General features: G+C 46.2%; 1 protein-coding gene across 2 annotated transcripts in view; it reads left to right on the forward strand.

The window, feature by feature from the left end:
* The window catches only part of DPYSL3 (dihydropyrimidinase like 3), a 106276-nt gene that overhangs the window by 76981 nt on the left and 2518 nt on the right, over positions 1 to 26777 (forward strand). For both annotated transcript variants that reach the window (XM_004586534.3, XM_004586535.3), the window contains exons 2-11: positions 3366 to 3454; positions 5709 to 5893; positions 9051 to 9215; positions 11455 to 11516; positions 12362 to 12442; positions 16808 to 16876; positions 19999 to 20119; positions 23199 to 23355; positions 24023 to 24164; positions 25514 to 25684. In XM_004586534.3, the coding sequence (XP_004586591.2) occupies positions 3366 to 3454; positions 5709 to 5893; positions 9051 to 9215; positions 11455 to 11516; positions 12362 to 12442; positions 16808 to 16876; positions 19999 to 20119; positions 23199 to 23355; positions 24023 to 24164; positions 25514 to 25684 (1242 nt within the window). The remainder of the gene's footprint in view (positions 1 to 3365; positions 3455 to 5708; positions 5894 to 9050; positions 9216 to 11454; positions 11517 to 12361; positions 12443 to 16807; positions 16877 to 19998; positions 20120 to 23198; positions 23356 to 24022; positions 24165 to 25513; positions 25685 to 26777) is intronic.

The following is a 26777-nucleotide window of genomic DNA, read 5'->3' on the forward strand; positions in this document are numbered from 1 at the left end:
AATCAGCAGCAACCCAAGCACTTGGGTCACCCTCTGCTGCACCTCAAGTATGTCAGGAATCCAGAACAGAAGTAGAGAATCCAGGGGCAGCCTTGTAGTACAGTGTTAAGTTGTTGTCTGCAACACCAAATCCCATATCAGAATGATGCTTTGGATCCCACCTGCTCCATTTATGATGTAAGTCCCTGCTAATGTGCAGGGAAAAGCGGCAGAAGATAGCCCACTGCTACCCATGTCAGGATCCGGATGGAGTACCATTCTCCTGGCTTTTGCCCCGGACTTCCCAGCTGCTGTGGCTGCTTGGGGAGTTAACCAGAAAATGTAAGCCCTCTCTCCTTCTTTCTTTGTAAGTGTGCCATTAAGGGTTGCCTCACCCTTGGATTGGTGAAATGGACAGCATTTCAGAACTATCCAAAGCTCTTGATCAGATCCCTCAGAACAAGCACAAAGTGGGACCCTGGGTTGGTATTGGGTGGCGGTTCCCCATTCCTGGGTACTGGGATATTTGGAAGGCTGGGTGTGACTTCCCTCTTTATCTCTCCTCTTCCCCCAGAGACAAGAAGAAATGGAGAATTAGGAAACAATGGTTTCACCCACTTTTTCCTGTTCCTCGATCCTTCCCACCATGGTCACCCTGTAATCACCATCAAATAAATTAATTAAAAGCAAATTATAAAAGAAGAAAGTAGTGGAGGAGCCAAAATTCAAAACAGATCTCCTTTATATGTTCCAGTCGTCCTAAGAGCTTAACCCACTGTGCCGCAATACCCACCCCGAAAGTCCAATTTTGTGGCCACTGTACATAATTTTCTGACAGATGCCTTCCTGTCATCTTGGTATAATATAGCTTCTATGTCCTATCCTACACAGCCCTGTTTAGAATTTGCTTCAGGAAGTAAGAAACAGTCAAAAAGAAAATCATTCCAAGGCTAAAGGAGTCAGGTGTACTCCAGGGAAAAGTGACCTGGAGCTATTGTAGAACGCTCTAATCTTAGTGGGAGCTGGTGCTATTTACTGGGCAGTCTAGTAGTGCATCCTGAGAGAGAAACGCTTTGTTAGGAGGGAGGCTTGACAAAGGAGAAGATAGTTTGATGCCAGACCAGCACGTGAGAAGGCGGAGAGAATGCTGTCAGAAAGGCTCAGCCTCCAGACCCTGATATGGGGAAGCAGTACCTCTGTGTGTGAGATCCAGGATTACATGTGGGAGACTTCAGCGTGCACGCACTGACCCACACTAGCTGTGCAGGGCTGTGGATGATGTGCGGCAGGAATTTGTATTTGACCTCAGTAGCAAATCTTCCTGGCCACATAGGTAGTATTTTTGTAAACACCTCACAGAGCTGTGTCTTTTAAAAAATCCTTTTCCCTGATAATAGGACATGATGAAATTTCCTGTTCTCCTGTGATACCTTACAAACAAGAGAAGCTAGGCGGTAATTTTCTATGTTCCACAGGGGACTCCACCCTCTACCCTGATTTTCTGGCTTTGGTCACATGCTTTAATTTCTGAGGACAAATGTTGACTGTCCTGTGGGGCTTCCTCCCCCAGGAAACCTATAATCTCTTGGGAAGCTGGTGTTCCCAAACCGAGTCCACAGAATCAGCACCATGGGGAAATGGAGCGTGTTAACCTGGCCTTAGACTTTTTGATAAATGACCCTAATCTCCACAGTCAAGTGGCCATATGGAACATTCTAGAACTGTCTTTGCTGTGCAGGCTTTCACTCCCCTTCCGTGTGTGTCAGGATATTGCCATTCAAACCTGAACTCTCACCTATCCCAACATGATTACCCTGCCCACTCCATCTCCTCGTCCGATACTACTTTCTTCGTTGTTTTTGAAAATGAAACTCAGTCCTGCCTCAGAATGTCTTTTCCAATTCTTAAGGCAGACGGTACCTTTTCTTCCATGTACACTGTAAAATGCTTCTCACTGAGGAGTCCCCTTCCCAGTCTCCAAAGAGCCCCCCTTCTCTGTATTCTCTAATGCCTGATGCAATTTTACATTGTTTATGTGTTTCATTGATTTTCTAGGTTTCTTTTATTGCCAGACTTCTCTTTAAGAAAGAATGGCCTGGGTACCCTGCTCACACCTGTATCCTCTCTACCTTTGTAATAATGATAATGTAGCAGTTATTTGCTCAGTGAGTAGAGCAATGACGGATGGTTGGGTGGATGGACAGATTGATGGGTGAATAGACGGATTCTCTAAGCGTGGTTGGTGTTCCACAAGCCAGCCTACCACTATCTTATTCACGCTGTGACTCTTAGACTTCTGTAAATTATTTTCTCCCCTGTGAATCCAACAAAGTGGCCATCCTCTCTCAAACTCCAATCTAAGCCCTGTTCATTTACTGAATTCTGACTCTGGAGTTGACACTGATTTGTTCCACTGACATATATGTAATATATGTTTACTTTGTAATTAACCTTGGAGTATATTTTCATTCATTACAGTTGGATTGGTTTCAGATTTCATCTAAGCTATAATTTTTTTTTTTTAAAAAAAAGGCTTTATCTTTCTCATAATTAAAGCAGAAAAGAAAGAACACTTGGGAAATGTGAGAAGCAGTGAGTTAATGAATCACATATAAATCCACACAATTTCTTTAGCCTGAGTTAAATTCTGAATACACTGCATCTTTCTGTCATCTGGTATTTTTTTCCTTATGCAAGGGCATTTCTGGAAGTTCATGGGAAATGGAGTTAAATTATTTTGGTGTAAAAAGAATTGGAAAGTGATGCATATGAGGGCTCTTTAGAAAGTTTGAGGAAATGCTTGTTATGAAAAAAACTCCTGGATTTTTAAATTTTCAACCTAAAATAAACATCTTGTCATCCCATTTCCCATGACCTTTTTGCCTTACCTGTACAAATTTCCCAACTGTGTGTGTATGCAACCGTTAAATGGCCTGAATTTTAAACAGCATGATCCCTGCCTTATGTCACTTTAAAAGCCTATCTCACCGTGTGCTTAATCTAAATTCCATTTTCAAGAGTCATCTTTGAGTGTCAACGAAACACCAGGCAGTACACTGGACACTGAGGCGTCTGTATCTCACTTTAGAAGTTTAGTGTTTACCCACCAGAGAGGATCGTTGCAAAGCTCTGCTCAACAGTTATGTAATTCTGAGTGACTCTGGAGAAGTTACAGAAGCAAGTGGTAAAATTGTGTTTGTATTAGGGGAAAACAAGAGAACCAAATGTGCAACACATACGCCCAGTTCAAGTTCTGAGCCCGTAGATGTGTTTGCAAATGTTCTCCTATCAGCTTGCCGAAACTGTGAATCGGGAAGGGAAGCTTCAGCAGACTGCTCTCTGAAATCGTGGTGGTGAAAGTGACTCTTGTTTTCCTCCTTTTCTAGAGTGATCGTCTCCTCATCAAGGGAGGCAGAATCGTCAACGATGACCAGTCCTTCTATGCTGACATTTACATGGAGGATGGCTTAATAAAGTACGTATACAGCGCCCTGCTTTCTGCTTTGTCTTTTCATCTAGACACTCCTGAAGCAGCATGGACGATGTAATGGAACTGAAAAATCTTCAAGCATGCAGTCAATCCGTTGATTATTTAAATCAATAAAATCATGCTAAGGGCCTTTGCGATAAGCTGTATTGAGGGGCATTCTATGAATTATGGGAGAATTGGAAAATATACTCAGTAGGACCAGCTTGGTGGTGCAGCTGGATAAGCCACCACTTATAACGCAGGCATCACATGACTGTTGGGTCTAGACCCAGCCATCCGGATTCAGATGCAGTATTTCTGCTGGTGAACCTGGGGTGGCAGAGAAAGAGGGTACAATTTTGTGGACTCCTGTCATCCACGTGGGACCAAGAATGGAGTCCTTGGCTCCTGGCCTTGACTTGGCTGTTGCAGCCATGTGGGGAGTGAACTAGTAGATGGAAAATCTTTCTCCCCTCACTCTCTCTCCTGCTCTCACTTTGTTTCTCATTTCCTTTCATTCTGGCTTTCCAGTTATGTCTTTTCTGACTTTCAAACAAGCAAACAGATTTTTAAAAATTTATTTGTTTTTATTGGAAAGGCAGACTTAACAAACAGAAAGAGAGACAGAGAGAAAGATCTTCCATCTACTGATTCTCTCCCCAAGTAGCCAAAATGTCCAGAGCTGAGCTGATTGGAAGCCAGAAGCTTCTTCTGGGTCTTGCACGCGGACACAGGGTCCCAAGGTTTTAGGCTGTCTGTTGTTTCCCAGGCCACAAGCAGGGAGCTAGATGATAAGTGGAGCAGCTGGAACATGAACCGTCACCCATACAGGATCCCAGTATGTGCAAGGCAAGGATTTAGCCACAGAGCCCTTACACCAGGCCCTGAAAAAAATTTTAACAACATTGTGACCACAGTTCTTATGGATACTAAAAAAAGATGGGTACACATTATAGCACTGTAAAAATAAAAAAAACCTTGTACAATATGAAGCAAAGAAGTTAGGATCAGGATGAACTATTTAGAAGTATACACACAAAGGAAATCCACTGAGAGATAAGGTTTGGGGGTAAAGAGGGCATTTCAACTGGTTCTTTACAAATGGATAGGACTTGGATTGTCAAGGCACAGACAGGACATGAATTTCCAGCAAGATTCCCAAATGTGTTCACTTGGGATGTTTACAATAGCCTGGTTTGCTATTGGGTGATGTGTGTAAGCTGCCCAGCCAGGTCATGTGTGTGGCTTCCTCGCACAGTGAACTTTCCAGGAGGATTTGCCTGCACATTGTTGGTCCTCCTTTTAAGCGAAGTACACTGACACACTGGCAAGAGGGTGTGGAAAACTGTTGTTGAGAGTCACGCATCTGCAAGTAGCAGGGAATTCACACGCGGGAGTAACGTTGGGTGCAAGAGACTGCTGATGTCTTCTTCAAAACCTGCTTTCTTCCTCCGTGGTCTAAGGTCTACACTTCGGGCCTCACCTTATTTACCAAGCTCTTCTTTCACGTATTCATTTCTGTTAACAAATATTCAATCTACAACATTTTTTTTTTAAAAAAGATGCTCTGTTCAGCTCTGTTCAATCCATCCTATTAGCTATCTCTGGCCTCATGCAGTTTTGTTTTCCTATTGTGCAACCGTTACAGCTAGTACAGCTGCTTTATGATGCTGGCTATAAGAGCGCCCTTATCTTTGAAAACTCAGCGCAGACATAGTTTTTTTGTTTGTTTGTTTTATGTTTTAATTTGCACTGTTCCAGTTACTCAACAATTAGATGTAACCTCATGGCCTTTTTTTTTTTAAATTGGAAAGTCAGATATACAGAGAGGAGGAGAGACAGAGAGGAAGATCTTCCATCCGATGATTCACTCCCTAAGTGGCCACAATGGCTGAAGCTGTGCAGATCTGAAGCCAGGAGCCAGGAGCTTCCTCCAGGTGTCCCATGCGGGTGCAGGGTCCCAAGGCTTTGGGTTGTTCTTGACTGCTTTCCCAGACCTCGAGCAGGGAGCTGGATGGGAAGTGGGGCTGCCGGGATTAGAACCGGCGCCCATATGGGATCCCGGTGCGTTCAAGGCGAGGACTTTAGCCACTAGGCCACTGCGCTGGGCCCCCAAGTCAAGATTCTTGTCAAGTGTTCTTGAGCAAATGTCTCGACTACCTCCCTGTGCCTCAGTTTCCCCTTTTGCCAAGTGCAGGTGTACTATACTTGTCTTAGAAATTTCCCTTTTAAACAGCCAGTTGTCCTACTGTCTCCCCAGGCAAATTGGAGACAATCTGATTGTCCCTGGGGGAGTGAAGACCATTGAAGCCAATGGGAAGATGGTGATTCCTGGAGGCATCGATGTCCACACTCACTTCCAGATGCCATACAAGGGGATGACCACCGTGGATGACTTCTTCCAAGGCACAAAGGCAGCCTTAGCTGGTGGCACCACCATGATCAGTGAGTACTGGCTTTCACACATTCCTGTTCCCCAGAGGCACATGTATAATGAACATAGCAAGTGCTGCACTATTTCCTAGCTTTTGCACTTGCCGTAGTTCAGTCTGCAGACTTTGTGCCTGGTGGAAGCTGAGCCAAGAAGGCTGTCCCGAGGGAATGGGACTAGCTTGACTACAAGGAGAAGAGTCATGGGGCTTAAGGCCACAGAGGACCCACCCTGTCACATCTGCCTGAGTAGCCGGGGTGGGCTCCTGCAATGGGTGGAGAATTCAGAAAGTCATTTCTGGGCCAGGCGCTGGTAAAAGGGGCTGGTGGTCACAAAGCAATTTCAGAAATCCGAGTTGACTGTGAGGGGGATGGGAAGAGAGGGCACCAGCAGAATAGTATGGGTGTCACTAAGAAGTGTCATAGAATGATAGAGAATGCCAGCTCGCAGTTCTCTGGGAATTAGTGAGCCTGGTTTCCTTTAGTGCCTGCTGGTCTCTATTCTGACCAGTCCATAGCTTTAACAATAGGCAAGCGCTGGGAGTGGTTTCCATTGCTTATTATGATTGTTTTGTTTTGTTTTGTTTCTGGTTTGCGATTCTAAAAAAACCTAGGGAGTTGCCTGCCATTGGATTCCTGAACCCATAGCATTCCAGGGCAGTCCCTCCTGTACCAAAGGCAGCCTGATGGATCAGTTTCCATTCCAACCCTGGTCCCAAACTTGGTCAGCCAGCACACTGTTTATCTTAACACCGTATACGTCCACCAGAGAGCATGGAGCAGGCAGAGAGTTATCCACTACCCTTTACATCTTTGGATGGGAGTGCTTTCAGCAGGGTTCAGCTTTAGCTGGCTGGGAGTGGAAGCCCAGGAAAGTAGCATCAAGACCTTAAAAGGTGCAATGTAGGGAGACCAAAGCCTTTTTCTGGAGGAAGGGAGGAATCCAGCTGACTTCTCAGCAATCGCCTGCTCACAAAAGCCCTGGTGTCATTCCAGACATTAGTAATGTAACTGTGTGTTTAATTTCCGATAAGTGCACTTGAGCTGTGTTGGAGAGAAGGCTGAGGAAATGGGTGATCTTGGCTTGGCTGTCTGCCATCTGGGTGAGCAGTTGGAAGTGCTTAGCATCTTGGAGATGCACATGTTGCTTGATCTGCCTCAGTAAGACCCAGGAAGGTCAGAGTTGCATGTGACATGAGAGGCGAGCACACTGAATACCACAGAAGCATTTGTGTCCTTTGTGGATCATTTTGATACTCTAGATTTGCAAGACACAAAAAAAAGACACCTCATAATTCCATTATCATTGTTAAATTTTAGCTATACTCAGTTTCTTCAAAAAGTCTGTGGGAAATAGAATTTAAAAAAATGTGATGCAAAAATCTTTGAAGCTCCATACATAAGGAGAAGTCTTCAAGAAGTTCACGAGAAATGTGTGCTATAAAAAAACTATCCCTGGATTTCAAATTATTTTTTTGCATCAAGACAAAGTTATGTTTTAATTGCATTTCCATAAACTTTTTGAAATGTTCTCATGTATTTTATACATGCTTTTCCTATTTAATAAAAATAGTGTCATAATATATGCACAGTAGCCTACTGTGTAATTTTTGTAAAGGATAACTTTATTCTACAAAACATTTAAAATGGGTGCCTAGGCATCTGTTTTATGAGGACATCAGGATTTATGTATTCAGCCAAACTTCCCTGCTGTTAAAGGCTTCACTTGTTTTGTTCATTGGTGTGTGTTAAGACCTAAACTTTGCATGCAGCCACATGTATCTCCCTCGGAGGGATTCTTAGATGTGAGAAAAATGATTGAGTTAAGGTATGAAAAATGCTCAGTATTTCATATGTATGATGAGTTATAGAAAGTAGAATTTAAAGATATGCTTACTTCATGCAAATATATTTGTAAAAGCTATTCCTACTTTTCTTACAATGCATCTTTTCACGATTTTTAAATCTGATCTTGCATTCTAATTTATATTTAAGCAGCCATGGTTGTGTAAAAACAAAACATATTGGCCATCTGAAAAGCATTTCATTATGTAATTTCTACAGACCATTGAAAGTCCTATCATTTTATGAATGCTTCTCTGAGGTTTCTACAGGAAGTAAAGAATATTCCATCCTGAGCCATCTAGGGCCTGTCTTTTCCAGCATCTATTTGTTTAACAAATACTGAGAACCTGCAGTGTGCAAGTGCACAGTGGGACCAACAATCCTGCCATTACTTTTGGCCTGTTTGTAAGTGAGGGCGCACAACAGGGAAGGGTTCTTGGCATGACCTTCTTGAAGGTCTCTTGTACACACGATTTCAAAAAGTTTGTGTGCCAAGCCACACTTACTGTGATTGCATTTTTCACATGCTTTTCGAAATATCCTCATATTTTGAAATCATTGTCAGAAAAGTTCAACCTGCTTTTGCTTTAGCTCTCCACTTGGCCTTGGATCCTCTTAAAAAGTATGACTTTTGCCTTCTTCTCACTAGATGTTGTTGCTATATCATTTTAAAAAAATACTTCTATTCTTATGATTGCACATGAAGTAGTAAGTAGGTTTGGAGCTAAAACTAACCAGATTTTTAACAGAGCTTATATGGAAATAAAAACTATAGACTTAGTGTTATATCTGCTTAATGTTAGGGCCAACTCTTCCCAGATGTAGTAATGTTGGGGGGCGAGGAGGGGGCCGCTTCATCTCTTGTGCCTGACACAATGTTAGAATCCTTCTTTCTGCCCTTGGATGAAAATCTGACTTTCCCTAGCAATGTCTTCCCCACAGCCTAGTAATAACAGTGTAATGCAGGCATTCATTGATAACTAGCATTTATTGAACCTTTCTCTGTAACAGGAACTAGATGAAGTACTTTATATGTATTTTCCTGTTTAATGTTACAACAATTTCAGAAGGAAGGCACTCATTTTAAAGAAAGTAAATGGAGGTTTAGAGAAGCTAATCACTTTACCCCAAATCCCCAAATCCTGTACCTAAGTAAAACTTAAATCCCCAAAACTACCAATCAACATTTTCTAAGGTGAGTTCCATGATCAGGAAACGGAGGCTGTGCAGCCATAGCTGAGCAAGTAGAGGCAGGCAAGAGAAGAGGAGAACAAAACTGCCCAGTGAGTCAACCCCTTTTGGGGTGGGGGGGTGATCTTTTGTTCAGTTGACCACGTGGTGCCTGAGCCGGAGTCCAGCCTGACCGAGGCCTATGAGAAGTGGCGTGAGTGGGCTGACGGGAAGAGCTGCTGTGACTATGCCTTGCACGTGGACATCACCCACTGGAATGACAGTGTCAAGCAGGAGGTGCAGAGCCTCATCAAGGACAAAGGTGAGCCAAGCAAATCCTCCTGCTTCTTTCCGCAGCTTCCCTTGCATATCCTTCCATCTGAGTTCCTTCTTCTGGTCTAGAGCCTGTGCACTGGAGCTAGCGGTATGGCTGCTGCTGAGCCCCAGGCACTGTGTGCATCCTCACACACTCCTCAGAGGGTCCCGCCAGATGGGGAGACTGAGTCTCAGTCCAGGTGGCCCGGGACCATGGAATGCGTGGGCAGCCGAGTATCCACACACAGAAGTTTGGAGTTCACAGGGAGACTATGTGCCTTGGGCTGAAGGGCGAAGATGGCCTCTTAAGAGATGAGCTTTTGCTTCTGTCCCTGTCCTCACCCCACAAGCCCTGCCCACACAGAATGTGAGATGGACCCCTGCCCTGGGATCTGTTTCTTTGGAGACTGGGCTTGCTAACTGGGATAGAAAATTGAATGGCCTTTGCCAAAGGGCCTTGGTCAATCCTGAGACTTTTGGGAATGGTAGTGTTAGAAAGGACTACCCTGAGTTGAACCACTCTCTGGGCAAGCAAGTTCTCAAATTATAACCCACTTTTGGCCTGGAATAGTATGGGCTGAGATGGCCCTAATGGTTGCAGACCACAATTATCCTTTCCTGAAAATGATTCTGTTCCCTGTCCCACTTGTGTTTCTGTAGATAGATGCATTAATAATTTCTTTTGGTTGAAAATTAGATATCTCTTTCCTTATACTCTTTACAACTTAAGATAGGTATGCACAAGGTATAACTTGATTTTTGGCTGTTAGCTCTGTTAGTTACCTAAGAATAGAGTTCATGTATTTTTTTTTTAGCATTTGAAATTTAAAATGACACACAGTTCTTTTCTTTTTCTTTCGTTTTTTTTTTTTAAAGATTTATTTAGAGCCTGGCACGGTAGCCTAGTGGCTAAAGTCCTCGCCTTGAAGGCGCCAGGATCTCTTATGGGTGCCAGTTCTAATCCTGGAGGCCCTGCTTCCCATTCAACTCCCTGCTTGTGGCCTGGGAAAGCAGTCGAGGATGACCCAAAGTCTTGGGATCCTGCACCTGTATGGGAGACCCAGAAGAGGCTCCAGGCCCCTGGCTCCTGGCTTCAGATCGGCTCAGCTCTGGCCATTGCGGCCACTTGGGGAGTGAATCAACAGATGGAAGATCTTTCTCTCTGTCTCTCCTCCTCTCTGTATATCTGACTTTCCAATAAAACTAAAATAATTCTTTAAAAAGAGATTTATTTCATTTATTTGAAAGAGTGGCAGAGAGGGACAGAGAGCAAGCAAGAGAGAGAGGAAAAGAATGAGAGATATCTTCCGTCCACCCATTCAGTCCCCAAGTAGCTGCAAAGGCCAGAGCTGGGCCTCTCTGGGGCCAAGAGTTTCCTCCAGCTCACTTTTGGGGTACAGGGTCCCAAGAGCTTGCACCATCCTCTGCTGCTTTCCCAGGCACATCAGCATGGCGCTAGATTAGATGTAGAGCAGCTGGGGCTTGAACTGGTGCCCATATGTGATGCAGGCATCACGGGCAAAAGCTTAGTGTGCTAGCCCACAGCTCTGGCCCTGATACACCATTCTTAAAACTCTATGTAGAGTCAAGACACTTTTGTTGTCAAAGTCATAATGAGTATCAAAGTCAAAATGAGGCAGAACCATGTCTAGGCTGTTAAAGCCAGATTTGACTTTGGACTTCATTCTTTAAACAAATTGTAGAGATTGGAAGTGGGAAGAATTGGTTATTTGCTAGTTCCCTTCTCAGGTCCAGCACTCTGTGCAGTCTGGGGTAGAACAGAAGTTCTTCAAAGAGTGAAATAGAGTGAAATAAACTGACACCAGGAGTTTCATTAGTGGAGATGGAGTGTGTGCTAAGCCTGGTGCTTACAACTAGGCTGGAGGAGTGTCAGCTCAGGAAGGTTGAGAGCTCCCAGATCAGTGGCTTTAGCAGAAGGTAGATTCCAGGTAATGTATGGGGGCCCTCACCACCTCAGGCATGATCACTCCATGCTGGGTGATGCTGCAGAGAGGAAGTGAGAAACAGGTGCCTAAGAAGAGGCCATCCTGCTATGACGTCACTCAGGACTTGTTGAATCCCCAGGGCAAAGGGGGAATAGAAAAACCATCTTGGAGAATGTGAAGTCTTAGTCGTCTTATTGGACAGAAGTCTGAGTGATACAGTCACGTTCCAAAGGCTACGCAACTGGAGACAAAGGATAAAGGGTGGTCATGACCATGTCTTCTTTGTTTCCTCTCCTGCAGGGGTTAACTCCTTCATGGTTTACATGGCCTATAAGGATTTGTATCAAGTGTCCAACACAGAGGTAATGACCCATTTGTTGTGTGGTTTGGGGAGCTGGATGGTTTTCCTGCTGCTGATGATCTTGGCTCTTGTAACATGAGTCCCTGCATTCACTGCGGGAAACCGCTGGGCCAGAGTCCTTCTTGAAACCCTGTTGTCAACACTAGCTTTTAAATAAGGTAATGGGCAGGGTGCCCATAGCAGGCTGACTGGGAGCTGTTTCCCTGGCAGCATCTTTCTCAGGTGAGAGGAAGGGCATGTCGATGTCTGTGCCTACCAACGTGCAAAACCCCGTGGCAGTTCAGTGGAAGCACGAGGGTTTCTCTTACGGGATCCAGGGTGCCCTCAGCTTTGTGGACCTGTCAGACTGTCCTGCCCCTGGTGCCCTGAGATGCACACAGCATGTGTTTGTGTCAGAGAAATCTCAAGATTTCAGAGGAACTACATGGAACTATCTCCTATGCCTCTTAGTTAGGAGGCTTTCGGTTTCTGTGCTAGCTTCTGGCTGGGTTTTTCCAGCTTTCTGGAGCACTCATGAAGAAGGATTCCTAAATCACATCTGTCGTCTGCAAAGGGAATAATTTCATTAAAAATTTGTGCTATAGGCTGTGGAGAGGAGTTGGTAGCACTCTCGTATGTATTTGCCCTGACTGCCTGGGAGCCGTGATGGGGACTTTCTGCAGACAGATGCTGTTTCTTTGACTCACACTCCTGTTTGGCTTTGCACGTTTAAGTCTCTGTTTCTGCCCTGTCCCCTCCTTTCCTCTGGCTTATTCTGTTCTTTCCACTCTTGTGCTGTAATTGACCAGTAAGTAGGATAGCTGAAAGTGCTGTTATCTCATTAACAGAGATTGGCTTCTCTTTCAGCTCTATGAGATCTTCACCTGCCTCGGAGAACTGGGGGCCATTGCTCAAGTCCATGCTGAGAATGGGGATATCATTGCCCAGGTAACAGGTGCCCTCCAGGAGTGTGCTCCCTGCTTGGGTTTGGGTCTGTCTCCCATTTGTGGTTTGAGCTCTTGGTCTGTATAGGCTCTGTCGTAAGTGCTGAGGACAGAACCTCTTAGAGGGAATAAAGGGTGAGGAAAACAAAGACAAGCTAGGGGCCATGAGAAGTGAGAAGATGCTGTAGAATGGGCCAAGGCATTCTGGGGACTCAGACAAGGTGAGAAGAGGTTAAAGCTTGGGCCGTTTCATGGGAGGGCAGTGCTAAGTTTCTTCTGGAAATTAATCAAAGCAACGTGCCATCCACTGTTCTCAAGAAAAACCCTAAAGCAGCGTTTCTCAGAAGCCAGGCTTTGGGAGCAAGTTTGCAGAAGCCACGGCCTTAGATAATAAAGAATGCGGGCCCCGGGGGATCGGACATCTTACTGGCTTCCTAGAAATCACATTGAGAAACTCCAGGCAAGAGTGATGAAAGCAAGGGCTCCAAGGCCCAGAGGCATCATTTGCTGGGAAGCAGAGAGCAGTGCTCTTTGTCTGTCTCCTGGGCTCCCTAATGGAAGAGTTGCACAGCTGCGTCTTCCAGAAGGCTTTTGTTTATCTCAGGGATACTGAGGACTAGACCTCTGCTGGGAAGAGACGGGTGGAGAAGAAAAGGCAGTTTGCCTGGTCCATTTGATAATGTTAACAGTTAGCACCACGATTCGTGCTTCCAAGGCATATTCCCTGATCAGGTACTGCGTGCTGGATGCTAGGCTAGAGCATCAGATGCATCATGTGGCTCGCAAGTGCCTACACCCTGCTTCATTGTCCGGGCCTTGGTCAGTGTGCCTGACAGGCGTGGGAACTCTGGAGAGACCGGCAGCCCTCACCCCAGACTCTTGAGATGGTCAGCAGCAGGTGTCACTTGGCAAACACCTGCTACTGTGTGCCGGTGTATTCTCATGCAGTTGTCTCTGAGCTGTTTGGAGAGGCTACCGCCATCCCTGTTTCGTAGGCAAGAATCGAGGCTATGAAGCCTCGTGTCACTGGCCATGAGCAACCATATCTCGGTCCCTCAAAGATTATGCCTCAGGGCTCATCTTTTTAAAAAAGGTTTATTTATTTATTATTATTTTTTTATCATATAGTTCCATAGACTCTGGGATTTCCCCTCCCATCCTCTTCAGCTACCTTCTCCCCACCCCTACTGATTTCCCCTATATTATTAAAACAGTATAGTCCTTCAACACAGTCATAAGTCCATCATTCTGCTATTAAAGTGTATCCTGACATTATAGGTATAGACAATGGTGGAAGGCCCAGCATCCACTTGTCAAGCTTTAACAGTTTCATTGGGAGTCCATCTCTGATTTGGGAGTAAAGATGCATACTGCACTGTATCCTGACTTCTTCACCCTGGATTGGTGGATCCGGGAGCAAGCCACAGTGCCCTGGGGAGGCAGCCCTCCCAGTGCTGCAGGGGTCTCAGCTGTTGAGACTTCGGAATCTGTTGTCTCACTGGTGGAAGAGAGGTGGGAGGAAGCACGCATTTTCTTCCTGGGAAGCCAATCAGGCCACTGATGTTGCCTTACCCATGTCTCCCACACACCTACAGAACATGAAGTCATTCTCCACGGAGGGCCCACATGCCCTGCTCCGACTGGGACACCCCAGGTGCCTGTAAACTGTCACTCCCCCTCCCCCAGGTTCTCAGTGCAGCAGCCTGAGGCCCCAGCCCTCCACGCGGCTGCCTGCAAGTCAGGCTGTGCTTTGGGGCTCCAGTCTCTGGAGAGGCAGATGGGTTCCGACTGGAGCCCCTGTGAGCAGCTCCCTTCCCCTTGCTCAGCACCGTTTCTCTGTTTCCTCTCTACACTTTCCCCGCTTGAAGAAGATCTGTTCCCAGGCAGGACAAGAATAAGGGTATTTTTCCACTTAGACGAGTGTCTTGTGTTTGTTAGGTTCAGCCTGAGCTGAGAGATTTTTATCACCTTGTCTGAATGAGGGCAGCTGCTGTCCTGAGTTTCTTTCTAGATTGATTACAAAACCTGCTGAAGAGAGAGAAGAAATCCTGTCCTTTAGGTTCAATCAAGATCTATTTTCCAAACTTTTCAAGTTGGCAAGCCAGTCTGACAGAAGAGCATCCTCAGCCAGTCATTTAACAGACTCCCTGAGCACCTGTGCAAGCCTTGGCGAGGAGAGATGAAAAGGGCTGGAGCCAAGTGTACTGATGCCGTGGTCCAGCCTGGGACGTTGTCACTGCCGCGACGAGGGCCTCAGAGTGCCCACCGCCCTCTGGGTCAGGAAGGCAGTGCCTGGGATCCTTCTGAGCCGTTCTTAATCTTCAGCTGTAGGAACTCGGTGGATTTCAGGTTAGGACTTGTCATCCTGGCCTGATTTTCCTCAGTCCTGATTGACTAGGTCTGTCATAGAGTTCAGGCAAGTGTGTTTAGAGAAGCTGCCTTGGAGAGTTGAATGTGATCCGAAACCACGGAGGGATTCGTCCCGGCACAGTTGATGCACATGTAGATGTTTTCATGGAGCCCTTAACTTGGGTGACTTCAGGCAGCCTAGCATGGATACTCACGGCAGTTGGGAAAAAAGTTCAAATGATTAAACTTTGAATGCATGGGCACAGTAGGATGTGGAGGTGCTTTGCTGGAACAATCAGTCTCTGACGTTTTCCTGAACCTTTGTAGAGTTGGGAACACTGACCATTTTACCCTGTGTGGCTGCATATAATGTGTGCACTTCCCTTCTTAGTCTTTGTGGTTTTTAAAGTGCATTATTAGAGATGGTATAGATGATGATACTGTTTTGTTTCTTGATATTTCTTAGTGGGTGGTTGGTGCAGCTGCTAAGCTGGCACTTGCGATGCCACATCGCCTATCAGAGCACCTGGCTTGATTCCGGGCTCCTCCCATTTTGATTCAGTTTCCTACCAGTGCGCATCCTGGAAAGCAGCAGTCTTCATGGAATGCCCTCCACATGGAAACCCCGGATGGAGTACTGGGCTCACAGCTTTGGCTTGGCCCAGCCCTGGTGGTTGGGAGTGTCTGGAGGGGAAACACAGTAGATGATTTCCTCTGTCTCTCAAATTGAGTGTCAATACATTCACAATTTAAGAACTTTTATAGCTTAGAGTGGGGCTCATTATCAGAGTCCTGCCAAGCCATTAGACTGGGCTTAATGGGTATAAACATTTATAGGGACTGGTCTTCGCACTGTAGAGGTGCTAGCCAAGTTTTAAACACAGTGCTTTAGGATTTCTACCAGTCTCAGTTAGTCCACGTGTGTCCTGGCCCAGCCACTTGCTTCTTCTGGAAAGCTGACCAAACATCTGAAGAATTTAGCCACCATCCAGGAGAGACCAACAGTTCTGCCATGTCCACATGGATAAATGAAATTTGATGAAATGCTAATTCAGGTCTAAATAAACTCTGAATCTCTTCATCGAAGCCATGGGTTTACAGCCTAAAACCCCAGAGGAGGTTATTGGAAGGTTATTGAAATTCAGAGTCCTGGGATTTCATCTCATACCTTCTGATATGGTAGGCTAGGATGGGGGCCAGCAATCTGCATTTCTGCAAAAATAGCTCATGTGATTCTGATATAGGCAGTGGATGGACCAGACTTCGGGGAACATAGCACCGAAATTATAGGCTCTGAGATCAGGGGCCACATTGCTTTAAGTCAAGTACTTAATCCAGAGGCTTACATGAAACAAATACCCATATTTTGAGTTAAATGAAAGTGTTAAAAAATACTTGAGTGAACGTGCAAATGAATTAAGCTATTTGTACTTTCAGAAGCAGCTGAATATGAAAGAGAAAAATAAGTGGCATGGCCTGGCTTTTGATGGATGCTATAGACCAAAGAATGAACTGTCTTCTTTTGAATATGAGCAAACCACTCTTGAATGTTTTTATCCCTCCTTGTAGTTCAGATCTTACTCTACAGTACAACTGCAAATACAAAATTACCATATTTTTTTCAACATCCACATTTAATAAAATGTTGTTACTTTATTTCAGTTGAGAAACAAAACTTCCACTTGCTAGGGTTCTGGGCAGAGCCAGGCTTTACCAAAACACCCAGTCTGGGTTTCCCACATGAGAGGCAGAGACGAACTATTTATCACCTGCTGGCCCTAGGGTGCACATTACCAGCAGGAAGCTGGAGGCAGGAGTGAGTGGGGTTTTAGACTCAGCCACACCGTATGAAATGTGGGTGTCCCAGCTTCTTAACCACCAGATCAAACACCTGCCCCAGAATAAACATCTTTTTTTTTCTCCCTTGAACACATGTTTGGAACACAGCATACCAGTGTCACCTTCCCAGATCTCAGCCGAGCTTACCCAACAATTCTTTCCTCCTCTTTTCTCATTCTAGGAGCAAGCCCGGATGTTGGAAATGGGAATAACTGGCCCAGAAGGCCATGTACTGAGCAGACCAGAGGAGGTGAGTTGCAGGGCAGGGAGAGGCAAGCAGAAGCAGTGGGGGGTTTTCCTCACCAGAACTTTCCAGAAGGCTCCTGTTAATACAGGCTCAGCAGGGGCACTGTGGCATGCTGCTCATTCACACATGGGGTACTTGGGTCTGGCCTGGGTTACCAAGCTTTGTATACACAGTATAGACATATAAATAAACCTCGCTGAAAGGTAGTGAGAATCCATGCGTTTCAGATAGCGGAACTGGGTCATTTCTTTCAAGGACTATTTCTGACTGACCCTGGCTCAAGGGCCCGTGAGAAAAATCCAAAAGGAATGTAAGGTACATGCTCACCTTTGACTTCTAGTCTCTCTGAAGATAACACACTTTAGAGTGCACTTAGTGGTTTGGTAGGAGTGTGAACATTCCTCATTCCTTTCTTAATCTGTGCTTCTTGGAGACATTTCCACTTACTCCCTCATGTCATCCAGTGTGTTGAATCCCACAGACATAATCCATTTCCATGGGAGGATGATTGTGTTTTACATAGGTGTTATGTCCCTCAGTGTGGGTTCTTTCCTGGTATGGAAGTTTCCTATGTGTAAAATGAAGAACAAATATGCCACTGGACTTAGCAACATGATGAAAAAGTGGCTGGTGGCTATCCCAGGTCTCTGGGATATCAGTAGCTTCACCTGGGGCACAGAGCTGGACACTGCCTGCCCATGGAGCTGAGAACAGGGTTGGCTTTAGGGGAGCAGCTTGGGTCTGGCAGCTGAAGCAAGTTTTCAGCCTTTGGTGGCAGTGAAGTAGCGCCTGTGAGTATGTGCTGCGACATTCTACCCTCTACCAACAGGTAGAAGACCACATTAGAATCGAAAAAGTTACATTCTTGTTGCCCATCCTTTAGAGGTAGGTTAACAATGAAAATGCAAAAGACATGGGAAAAGGTGTTACTGTCTGAATTGTTACAAGCTGAACACACAGGGACCTAATTAGCACCTACTTACAGGAACACCTCATTTTGTGTCAAGTGATGATATCTTGGTTGTCATTTGCAATAGTTAGCAATTTTGGGATGGGGTTCTGGTTACACAGTACATTCCTGAAATGTCCATCTCTTGAATGATGCCAGGCGCCCTTCTGTGTAAAGCTTCTACCTAACCCTACGCCAACCGACAGCATGCGTTATCCAGCTCATCCCAGCCGCTGCTGCTTGGGGTGAACAGCGTTTGCTGCCAGGTGGGGCCGCTGCTGATTGTATTGCATGATGGGGGAAAACCGTTCTCACAGTGAGAGCCAGCCAGGATGATCAGCCCTGTTTACAAAATGTCTTAAATGCTGCACACTGGAAAGATGTGCTGGCAGGAGCCAGGGCTTCAGTAGCAGCCAGGGGATTTCAGAGCAAAGTCTATTTTTGTTCCTTGGTTTGTTTTTTCATCCCCGCTCCCCTACCCATAACCACCACAGCCTCTAGTCCTTGTTCCTGTCTCCTTTTTAGTTAAAATAATAATAATGATAAAGCTGCAGACTGCCACAATCCTGGAAGCCCTTCTGGGTGAGGCTAGAGGCTGACACAACCTACTAAACATAGTTACATTGTCCAAGGGCTGAAAAACCTGTAGTGCTGGGTGCGAGGGAGGGAGGCAGAGCATTGGGGTTATGGGGAAACTGAAGTGGCCAGTGTAGGTGTGAAGGGGGAGGTGAGTGTGGGAGCAGCCAGCTCCTCTTCAGTTCAAAGCTTCCCCGGGTACCACTCAAGCGATGCTGTGTAGAGATATGGCAGCCCAGGCTCAGGGTCAGGAGAGCCTGTCCAGGGCTCACAGGTGTGGGGGTGACAGGCACACAGCTGCCTTCCCCTCCAGGGCCACCCCCCTCAGAACAAAGGGCTGCACACTCAGCCAGCCAAGTTCTTAGATTCAGTGTGCTGAGCTGCACTGCCACAGGCAGTGACTGTGTTATACAACCTTCGGGCATCTGCAAGCTATTTGTGCTGTTTTTTCAAGTGTCGGGCTGCAAAGACTAACCAGAGAGTCAGAGCTACACAAAACAGAACCATTGTTGAATGAGTGGAAATGTGCCAGGATCTCTGAGCTACACTGGGCTGGTTCTGCCCTGGGTTAGGAACACAGGCTCTCCAGGGTCTGTGCTGTCAAACCTGAACAATAAGAGCAGGGCCCACCCTTCAGGGAAGGCTTGGGGCTGACTGCTTTAGGAGGATTAACTGATTTCATGCCCACAAGAGCCCAAGGTGTCAGATCTTGTTAGTGTCAGCTCCACTTCACAGGCAAAGCCGCAGGAGGTTGGGGGCAGTTATATAACGTGCCTGAGGTCATGGAGCTTGTAAGGGTGGGACCAAGAATCAGATCTAGGGCATCTGAAAGGGCTTGGGGTTCCTCACCCTACACTGTGCTACTAAAATAAGGGAAAACACAGTCCTTGTTTAATAAATGCAATGGCGTTGGTTAGCATTATTTTTAAAATAGGCATTCTATATTAGGATGGGATGGAAAAGATCAATAGCATAAGAAGTCATTGTACTGAAAAGCCTGGGAATTACAAGGATGACACCTCCTGGCATTAGGAGGTCATCTGTTGTTAGTCACCTGTCACTCCAGGAAAGCATTATGGGATTGTGATGCCTACCTGTCAGAGCTGCCTTAGACAAGGTCGTGCTGTGACTGGGCTTCCCCTGAGAAGACTGGGGCACAAAGTCCTCGGGGAAGGCTGGGGTGACCTGTAGCCGTCAGTGTTTAAGGACGTGTGCTGACTATGGCTCTCAGACATGGCTCTCTTCTTATGTCCATCTTGTGGGTGAGGGATAGCAAACTGAGAAGCCAACAATGCAGGTCAAAACCCATGGATCTCGGATGTAGACTCAGACTATCTGATTTTACACCACCTAGGTCATTGGGTCTGATGCTGCCGGGGCAACCACAGCAAGGACTTGTAATTGGATAAGTCTATTGTAAGCCAATGTTTAGGTTGATAATTTTATATGGCTTATGAATGTGGTGAGTACCCAAATGACCCTCAGCGGTAAAAATGGTTTACCAACCCTGATGTAGCCTTTGGACCAGATTGTGTAGCGAGGGAATGATGGGTGTGAGAGGCTCGTGTACCTAATGTTTCCTGGGAACTCTTTCTTGCAGCTGGAAGCCGAGGCCGTGTTCCGTGCCATCACCATTGCCAGTCAAACCAACTGCCCGCTCTACATCACAAAGGTCATGAGCAAGAGTGCAGCTGACCTCATCTCACAAGCCAGGAAAAAAGGTGATTCGTGTTGACAAGGTCTCAGTGCCCCCAATGGGCTATGTGGCTCTTTTCCTCCCTGGATATCCTAGAAAGTACAGACGGTGCCTATTTCACTCCTTGCCTTGGTCTCCAGGAAGCCCCTTTCAACACTCAGGATCTTGGAACTTTCTCCCACTTATTAGAACTGAGGCTTATGAAGGATAGGTGCTTTGCCCAGTCTGGCACAGCTTGATTCACTCTTCTGAGTTTTGGTGCCCGTCTTCCTTGCTCCCTTTGACCTGTTGCTCTCAGCTCACATCATCTGAGTGATAATAAGCATACATATTAAGTGAGTAATAAGTGAACATATTAGTCCAGATTATTGTCAGTGGAAAAAGCCCAAGCAAACAAAAATAGATGATGAGTTGTGGGTATTTCAAGTATGGCTGGATCAGGAGTTTCAACAATGTTATTCCTTTCTTGCCTCTTCTCCTCTCTGGTGCCTTATATTTCATTTTGATATGGACAACAATAAATGCCAGGAGGGTGCCATTGTCCATAGTTCTTAGGAGCACCATTGGGCTATAGAAGATGTCTTCACAAGAACTCCAGCAGCAGCAGTTCCCAGGAGCACTGTCATTGGTGGGTCAGGTGCTCATCCTTGTGCCTGACCTGCAATGGGCAGGATGGAGGACAGGAAGCAGGTTATGGCCACAGCAGCCAGACTGCAAACGTAAGTGCAAGTGTTTTTAGAAAGGGCTGTGTAGGTCCCCAAAGTGTGTGCGCCGATCTGGTAAGGGACGCTGCACAGGGCACACGCCCTGCCGTCTTCTCCTGTTGCTTTTGATGGGCTTCGTTCACTTGCCTCGTGCTTAGCTGATGTTGACTCCTATTTCCATCTTGGCTCTAGTCCCCAAAGGCAGACCCGTCGGCTCAGTTGTGAGGTTGCTTTGAAGAGCAGAGTGTTCTTGAGAAACTGGGCTCTGGGAATAGCCATAAAAGAAGATTTATGAGACCCGGCTGTACCATTGCTACCAGGAGCCTCCTGTTGGGGAGAGACCCACAATGGATGATTCATTTACCCAACTGGTCTGTGAAATACCGCAAGAATGACTTGTGTGGCTACGAATAGTCACAGGCGAGTCTGCTGACCTGAGGGTACAGCTGCCTGGCCTAGTGACCAGTGGTGACCCTGTGTTTGCAGAAGAGTTCTCTTAGTTGTCTATGCAGAGCCTTCCTGGCTGCGTGGGCTCAGGAGCATCTCCCACCTCAGCTTTTTTTTTTTTTTTTTTTAAGATTTATTCATTTTATTACAGCCAGATATACACAGAGGAGGAGAGACAGAGAGGAAGATCTTCCATCCGATGATTCACTCCCCAAGTGAGCCACAACAGGCCGATGCGCGCCAATCCGATGCCGGGAACCTGGAACCTCTTCCGGGTCTCCCACACGGGTGCAGGGTCCCAATGCATTGGGCCGTCCTCAACTGCTTTCCCAGGCCACAAGCAGGGAGCTGGATGGGAAGTGGAGCTTCCGGGATTAGAACCGGCGCCCATATGGGATCCCGGGGCGTGTTCAAGGCAAGGACTTTAGCCGCTAGGCCACGCCGCCGGGCCCCCACCTCATCTTTTCAAACAAGCCCACTGTCCGTACCTTGGGTGAAGGAGTAGCAAACAAAATACTGGAGCATCCCTGAAATTGTCATCAGTTACATGTGGATCCCTTCTGTTGCCACCTCAAAAAATCAAGCCTATCTTGCATGGATCATTGCCTTCTTTGGTTCATCACATACATTGCTAATAAGTGATGAGTCTTTTCTAGTGAGGTGAGAACGTGGTTAGAATTGTCTTCTACATGGAATGCTAGGTTACCATTGGCAGTGAACTGTGTTTGAAACAAGGCAAAACCTATTGATCTATCCTGCTTCAGGGAACTTTCAGTGTGGAAGATAGAAGACAAAACTCAAGAAGCCCAGAGCAGAACAGAGTACCTTCAGCCCAAGTTGCTGCCACTTAGAAACTTGGTGCAAACTGATTTTTGGGGGGACCGCACTTCCCTTTTAGATGTCACTCTTTTTGTCTTTTAGAAGTGCAACAGGAGCTTAAGTATTTTCCAGTATCATTCGCACTTCTTTGTGTTTTGGGCAGTTAAGCTCACAATTCCTGACACAGCCTAGATGTGGGGACAGATGTATCCTAGGTCACCCACTGGGTTTCCTTGGGCAAGTCACTTCTTGCATTGGGTTAAGAAGTAACAAGCATAGCGAAGAACTCAAAAGGAGCTGATCTGTGGCACTGCTAATGCAACTGTGTACAGCCTTCCCGACCTAGCATCTCATATCAGAGGGCAGGTGGGGGTCCCAGCTCTTCTGCTTCCGATCCAACTTCCTGCTGATGCACCTGGGAGGGCCATGGAAGATGTGGGAGACCAGGATGGAGTTCCTAGTTCCTATTTTTGGCCTTGCTAAAACCTGGCCATTGCAAGCATTTGCAGAGTAAACTAGCATGGGGAAGATCTCTTTTTCTTTCTCCTACTCTCTTGTACTTGTCTCTTGGTTGCTCTGCTCTTTAGGTAAATAAATAAAACTTAAAAGAGGGAAAACCCCACAAGTACCTCAGATCTGCAGGAATAGATTTTGCTTTGTGGGAGCAAAGCATGCCCTCTAAGGGCTGCATCTCACGTCCATGTAATGAGAAACTACTGTTTCTAAGTTTTTACTAAGCACCTGCTGTGTGCCAGATCTTTTCACTTCTCACAAGCCTAGGAAGTAGCATCCTTTTGTCTCAGCAATTCTGGGAGGGGGATATTTCACAGTTGAATCTTTCTGAAATGAGGATGCATCCTGGAATAAACAGGTATTTTTCTTTTGCTTAAAGTTTTACCTTGCCTCTGAATTTGAGAATGAATACTGCATCTTGCAACTGTTTCTTCTATGGAATTGTTCATAGGTAGCATATAGAAAAAGCAGACTTAGAAAAAATGTCAACATGGACTTGAACCCGGATCTGCCTGGTTTCAGAGCCATAGTTCTGGAGAACCTTAGGAACTGTGACTGAACATACGGGACATAGCACAGCACATGTTACACAGACTTGTCACCTGTTCCTACCCTTTCCAGGAAATGTGGTCTTTGGCGAGCCCATCACTGCCAGTCTTGGCATAGATGGAACCCATTACTGGAGCAAGAACTGGGCCAAGGCAGCTGCATTTGTGACATCCCCACCTCTGAGCCCTGATCCAACCACTCCTGACTACATCAACTCCTTGCTGGCCAGGTTGGTGCTGGAATGCCGAGCAGCAAGCAGGTGTTTGCGGGAGACCTATTGGAGCCAGCATCCCAGAGGGCTGGGGCAGTCCTATTCACCAACTAGACCAGGGTGCAGAGAACACAGTGGGGATCTTCCTGTAGTTCTGAACACAGAAAACAGGCTCTTTCCATTGTCTTTTAAGTGATAATACAGTAAGAATATTCATGATAGTAATAACAGTTGAGACCTATTACGTGTCAAGCTCCATGGTGAGACTGCATGCCCAATCTCGACTTTATGAATGAGGCACTATTATCACCATTTTACAGATTAAGAAACAGAGTGCAAGAGAGGCCAAATCATTTACCTGAGTTCAAAGAACTGGTCACGATGACGTGACTCATTGTCACTTCCCTCTGCAGACATGCAGTATCATGTCTTCCCTCTCTTGAACCCCTTTGATTTCGCTACACAAGGTCTGGTCTAATCCCAGCTCCTCAACTGTCCAGGTACAATAACTGAGCCCAGAGGGGCAAGAACTCTCTCAAGTTCATACATAGTGTTTAGAAGAGGGAGAGGAAAGTTTTGCACCAAGGAGTCCAACTCCAGAGCCTCACTCTAGACCTGGGCTTGGGGCTCCCATGGACCTGCAGCCGCCTCCCCAGATCACACGGTGCCTTTTCTCCTTTGCCAGTGGGGATCTGCAACTCTCAGGCAGTGCCCACTGCACCTTCAGCACTGCCCAGAAGGCCATCGGGAAAGACAACTTCACAGCTATTCCAGAGGGCACCAATGGCGTGGAGGAGCGGATGTCCGTCATCTGGGACAAGGCCGTGGTAAAGGATTGAGGACATGGGGGTGTGGGGTGGGTGGTCGGGGCCCAAGGGTCCTTGGAAGCAGATCAAAGCTCTCGCTCCTGCCGACTCAGGACCCTGATGTCTGATTTTCCAGAGGCAACCTCATGTGGGCTGCGAGGACTGGGCTCCACACCGACAGCTCCCTCATCTCGGAGGGCAAGAATGACCCACTCTTAAAATAACAGTGAACTAGTCTTCTTGGTTGGAGAGTTAAGTGATTTGTCTCGAAGGGCCCAGATGGAACCCTTGGAAATGACGCACAGTCCGCAGTCAGCTTGCCCCTCTGGGATGCCCGACATGGAGGGAGTGTGTTTGTCTTAGTGGTGCTTCTGTCACTGTCTTCTGGCAGAGACACCTGGTTTTATTTTCCTGGTTTTCATGGGATCACATGAAAGGAAAATAACAATAGAAAAAATATAGCCATGTACACATTCTCCCAAAGATTTTAGTAAAATTAGTAGTAAACTCATTATTAAGTTTATTACTTCCTTGGGTTTCATCTTAAAAACTTTAGAGACATTCACATTAGAGCCAAAAAGAATGTATATGAATCAATTCTTTATTCAAATATGCACTGTAATCTTCTGTTTTTCTTGTTTTTCTCGGCTCCCAGGGAACTCAAAGCTACAATTTAAACTTAGTGATTTTTCTTTCTTTTGACTTTAAAAAGAAGGAAAGTATAAAATGATGTTTTAGTCTGTGCTATCACATGGTTAGCATTTGTCCTTTTTTATACCACTCCATATTTATGAATGTGTTATATATTTATACTGACACTATCTGAAATTACTTAAAAATCTAAATTATCAATGTGATACAATCTCCCTAAACAATACTTAAAAACCACAGACAAGCACATATATGAAAGAAAGTAAAAAATATCTTATAATTCCACAGCCCAAGGATAACCACTGTTACCATTTGGGTGAAGCTTTCACGTAATTTAACCATGTATGTGGACAGACAGACACCTGTCTAAAGAATGGGATCATGATAAATACATCTGTATTTATTATAAACTTGTGATCATCCTTTGGAATTAGAAGGGGTAGATGAGTAGCTATGTGGTTATCCAGGGAGAAGTGCCATAGGACCCGACAGCAGCGTTGTCTGAGGGGCATGCCTTTAACCAGTGCCTGGGTACCCAGGATAGCTCAGCGATTGCCCTGTTTACCCAGCAAGGTGCGTGTCTTTACTCACCACCACTTCCTAGGTCCCTCTCTGTATTTATGACCCTTCTGAGCTCAGAAGTCCTACTTTGATCAATATTGCTGAAAGTAAATTTAAAGATACAGTTACAGATTTTGTGTGTGTGTGTGTGTTAATAGGCCACTGGGAAAATGGATGAAAACCAGTTTGTGGCTGTAACAAGCACGAACGCTGCCAAGATCTTCAACCTGTATCCCCGCAAAGGAAGAATATCTGTGGGTTCTGACAGCGACCTGGTCATCTGGGATCCAGATGCTGTGAAGATCGTCTCTGCCAAGAACCACCAGTCGGTAAGGCTCGCGCTGGTGCCAGTGGGGTCGGGTGGAGAACATAGGCAGGGTGCTGGGGCGGGAGAGCTGTGTTCAGCTGGCGAGCCAGGGTAGTTAGACTAGGATGGATTGTAGTAACAGTTCATCGCCCACTGTCAGTGGTTGTTTCTCTCTCTCACTTTCTCGAGTGGGTGGGACAGTGGGCAGGCTCTGTCCATCCTGGTTCTCGAAGGTCTGGAGGCTGGAGGAGGCACCACCTGTGCTCATGGTTTCCGGGCTTTCTGCACAGGACAGCTGAGGCTCAGGGGATAGGACATGACACGTGATGTCCTTGCTCTGGAAGCTTCCCTGGCACTTCCTGTCCAGTCAGTCCTGCAGCCATGCCTGACGTTGAGGGGCAAGAGGCACAATAATAACCTTGTGCTTAGAAAGAACTAGAACAGGAAATAACTGGGGAACAGCACTGCCCATTTCTTTATGAGGAGTTTCACATGGAGAATGAGCACCCAAGCCCAGAACCTACACAAAGGAGCTTCATCCTTGCCAGTAAGAATAGTGAGTGTTCTTAACACGTTGGTGTTTTAGGCACTGTGCCTTTAATGCACTGACTCTAAGGGCAGGCTTCCCAAGGTAACTACACTCATGATTGCAATTTTTTTTAAAGATTTATTTATTTTATTACAAAGTCAGATATACAGAGAGGAGAAGAGACAGAGAGGAAGATGTTCCATCCGATGATTCACTCCCCAAGTGACCGCAACGGCTGGTGCTGTACCAATCTGAAGTCGGGAACCAGGAACCTCTTCCGGGTCTCCCACATGGGTGCAGGGTCCCAAGGCTTTGGGCCATCCTCGACTGCTTTCCCAGGCCACAAGCAGGGAGCTGGATGGGAAGTGGAGCTGCCGGGATTAGAACCGGCGCCCATATGGGATCCCGGGGCGTTCAAGGTGAGGACTTTAGCCGCTAGGCCACACCGCCGGGCCCATGATTGCAATTTTATAGATAAGGAAATGGAAGAGCAGAAAAAGTTAAGAATTCTCGTAGCAGGTGAAGCAACCTGTCTGCTTACTGATGTTCTTAAGCACTTTGCATTCATGCCTTTTGCATATTCAGT

This window comes from Ochotona princeps, chromosome 19 (genome assembly GCF_030435755.1).
Source record: "Ochotona princeps isolate mOchPri1 chromosome 19, mOchPri1.hap1, whole genome shotgun sequence".
Taxonomy (NCBI): domain Eukaryota; kingdom Metazoa; phylum Chordata; class Mammalia; order Lagomorpha; family Ochotonidae; genus Ochotona; species Ochotona princeps.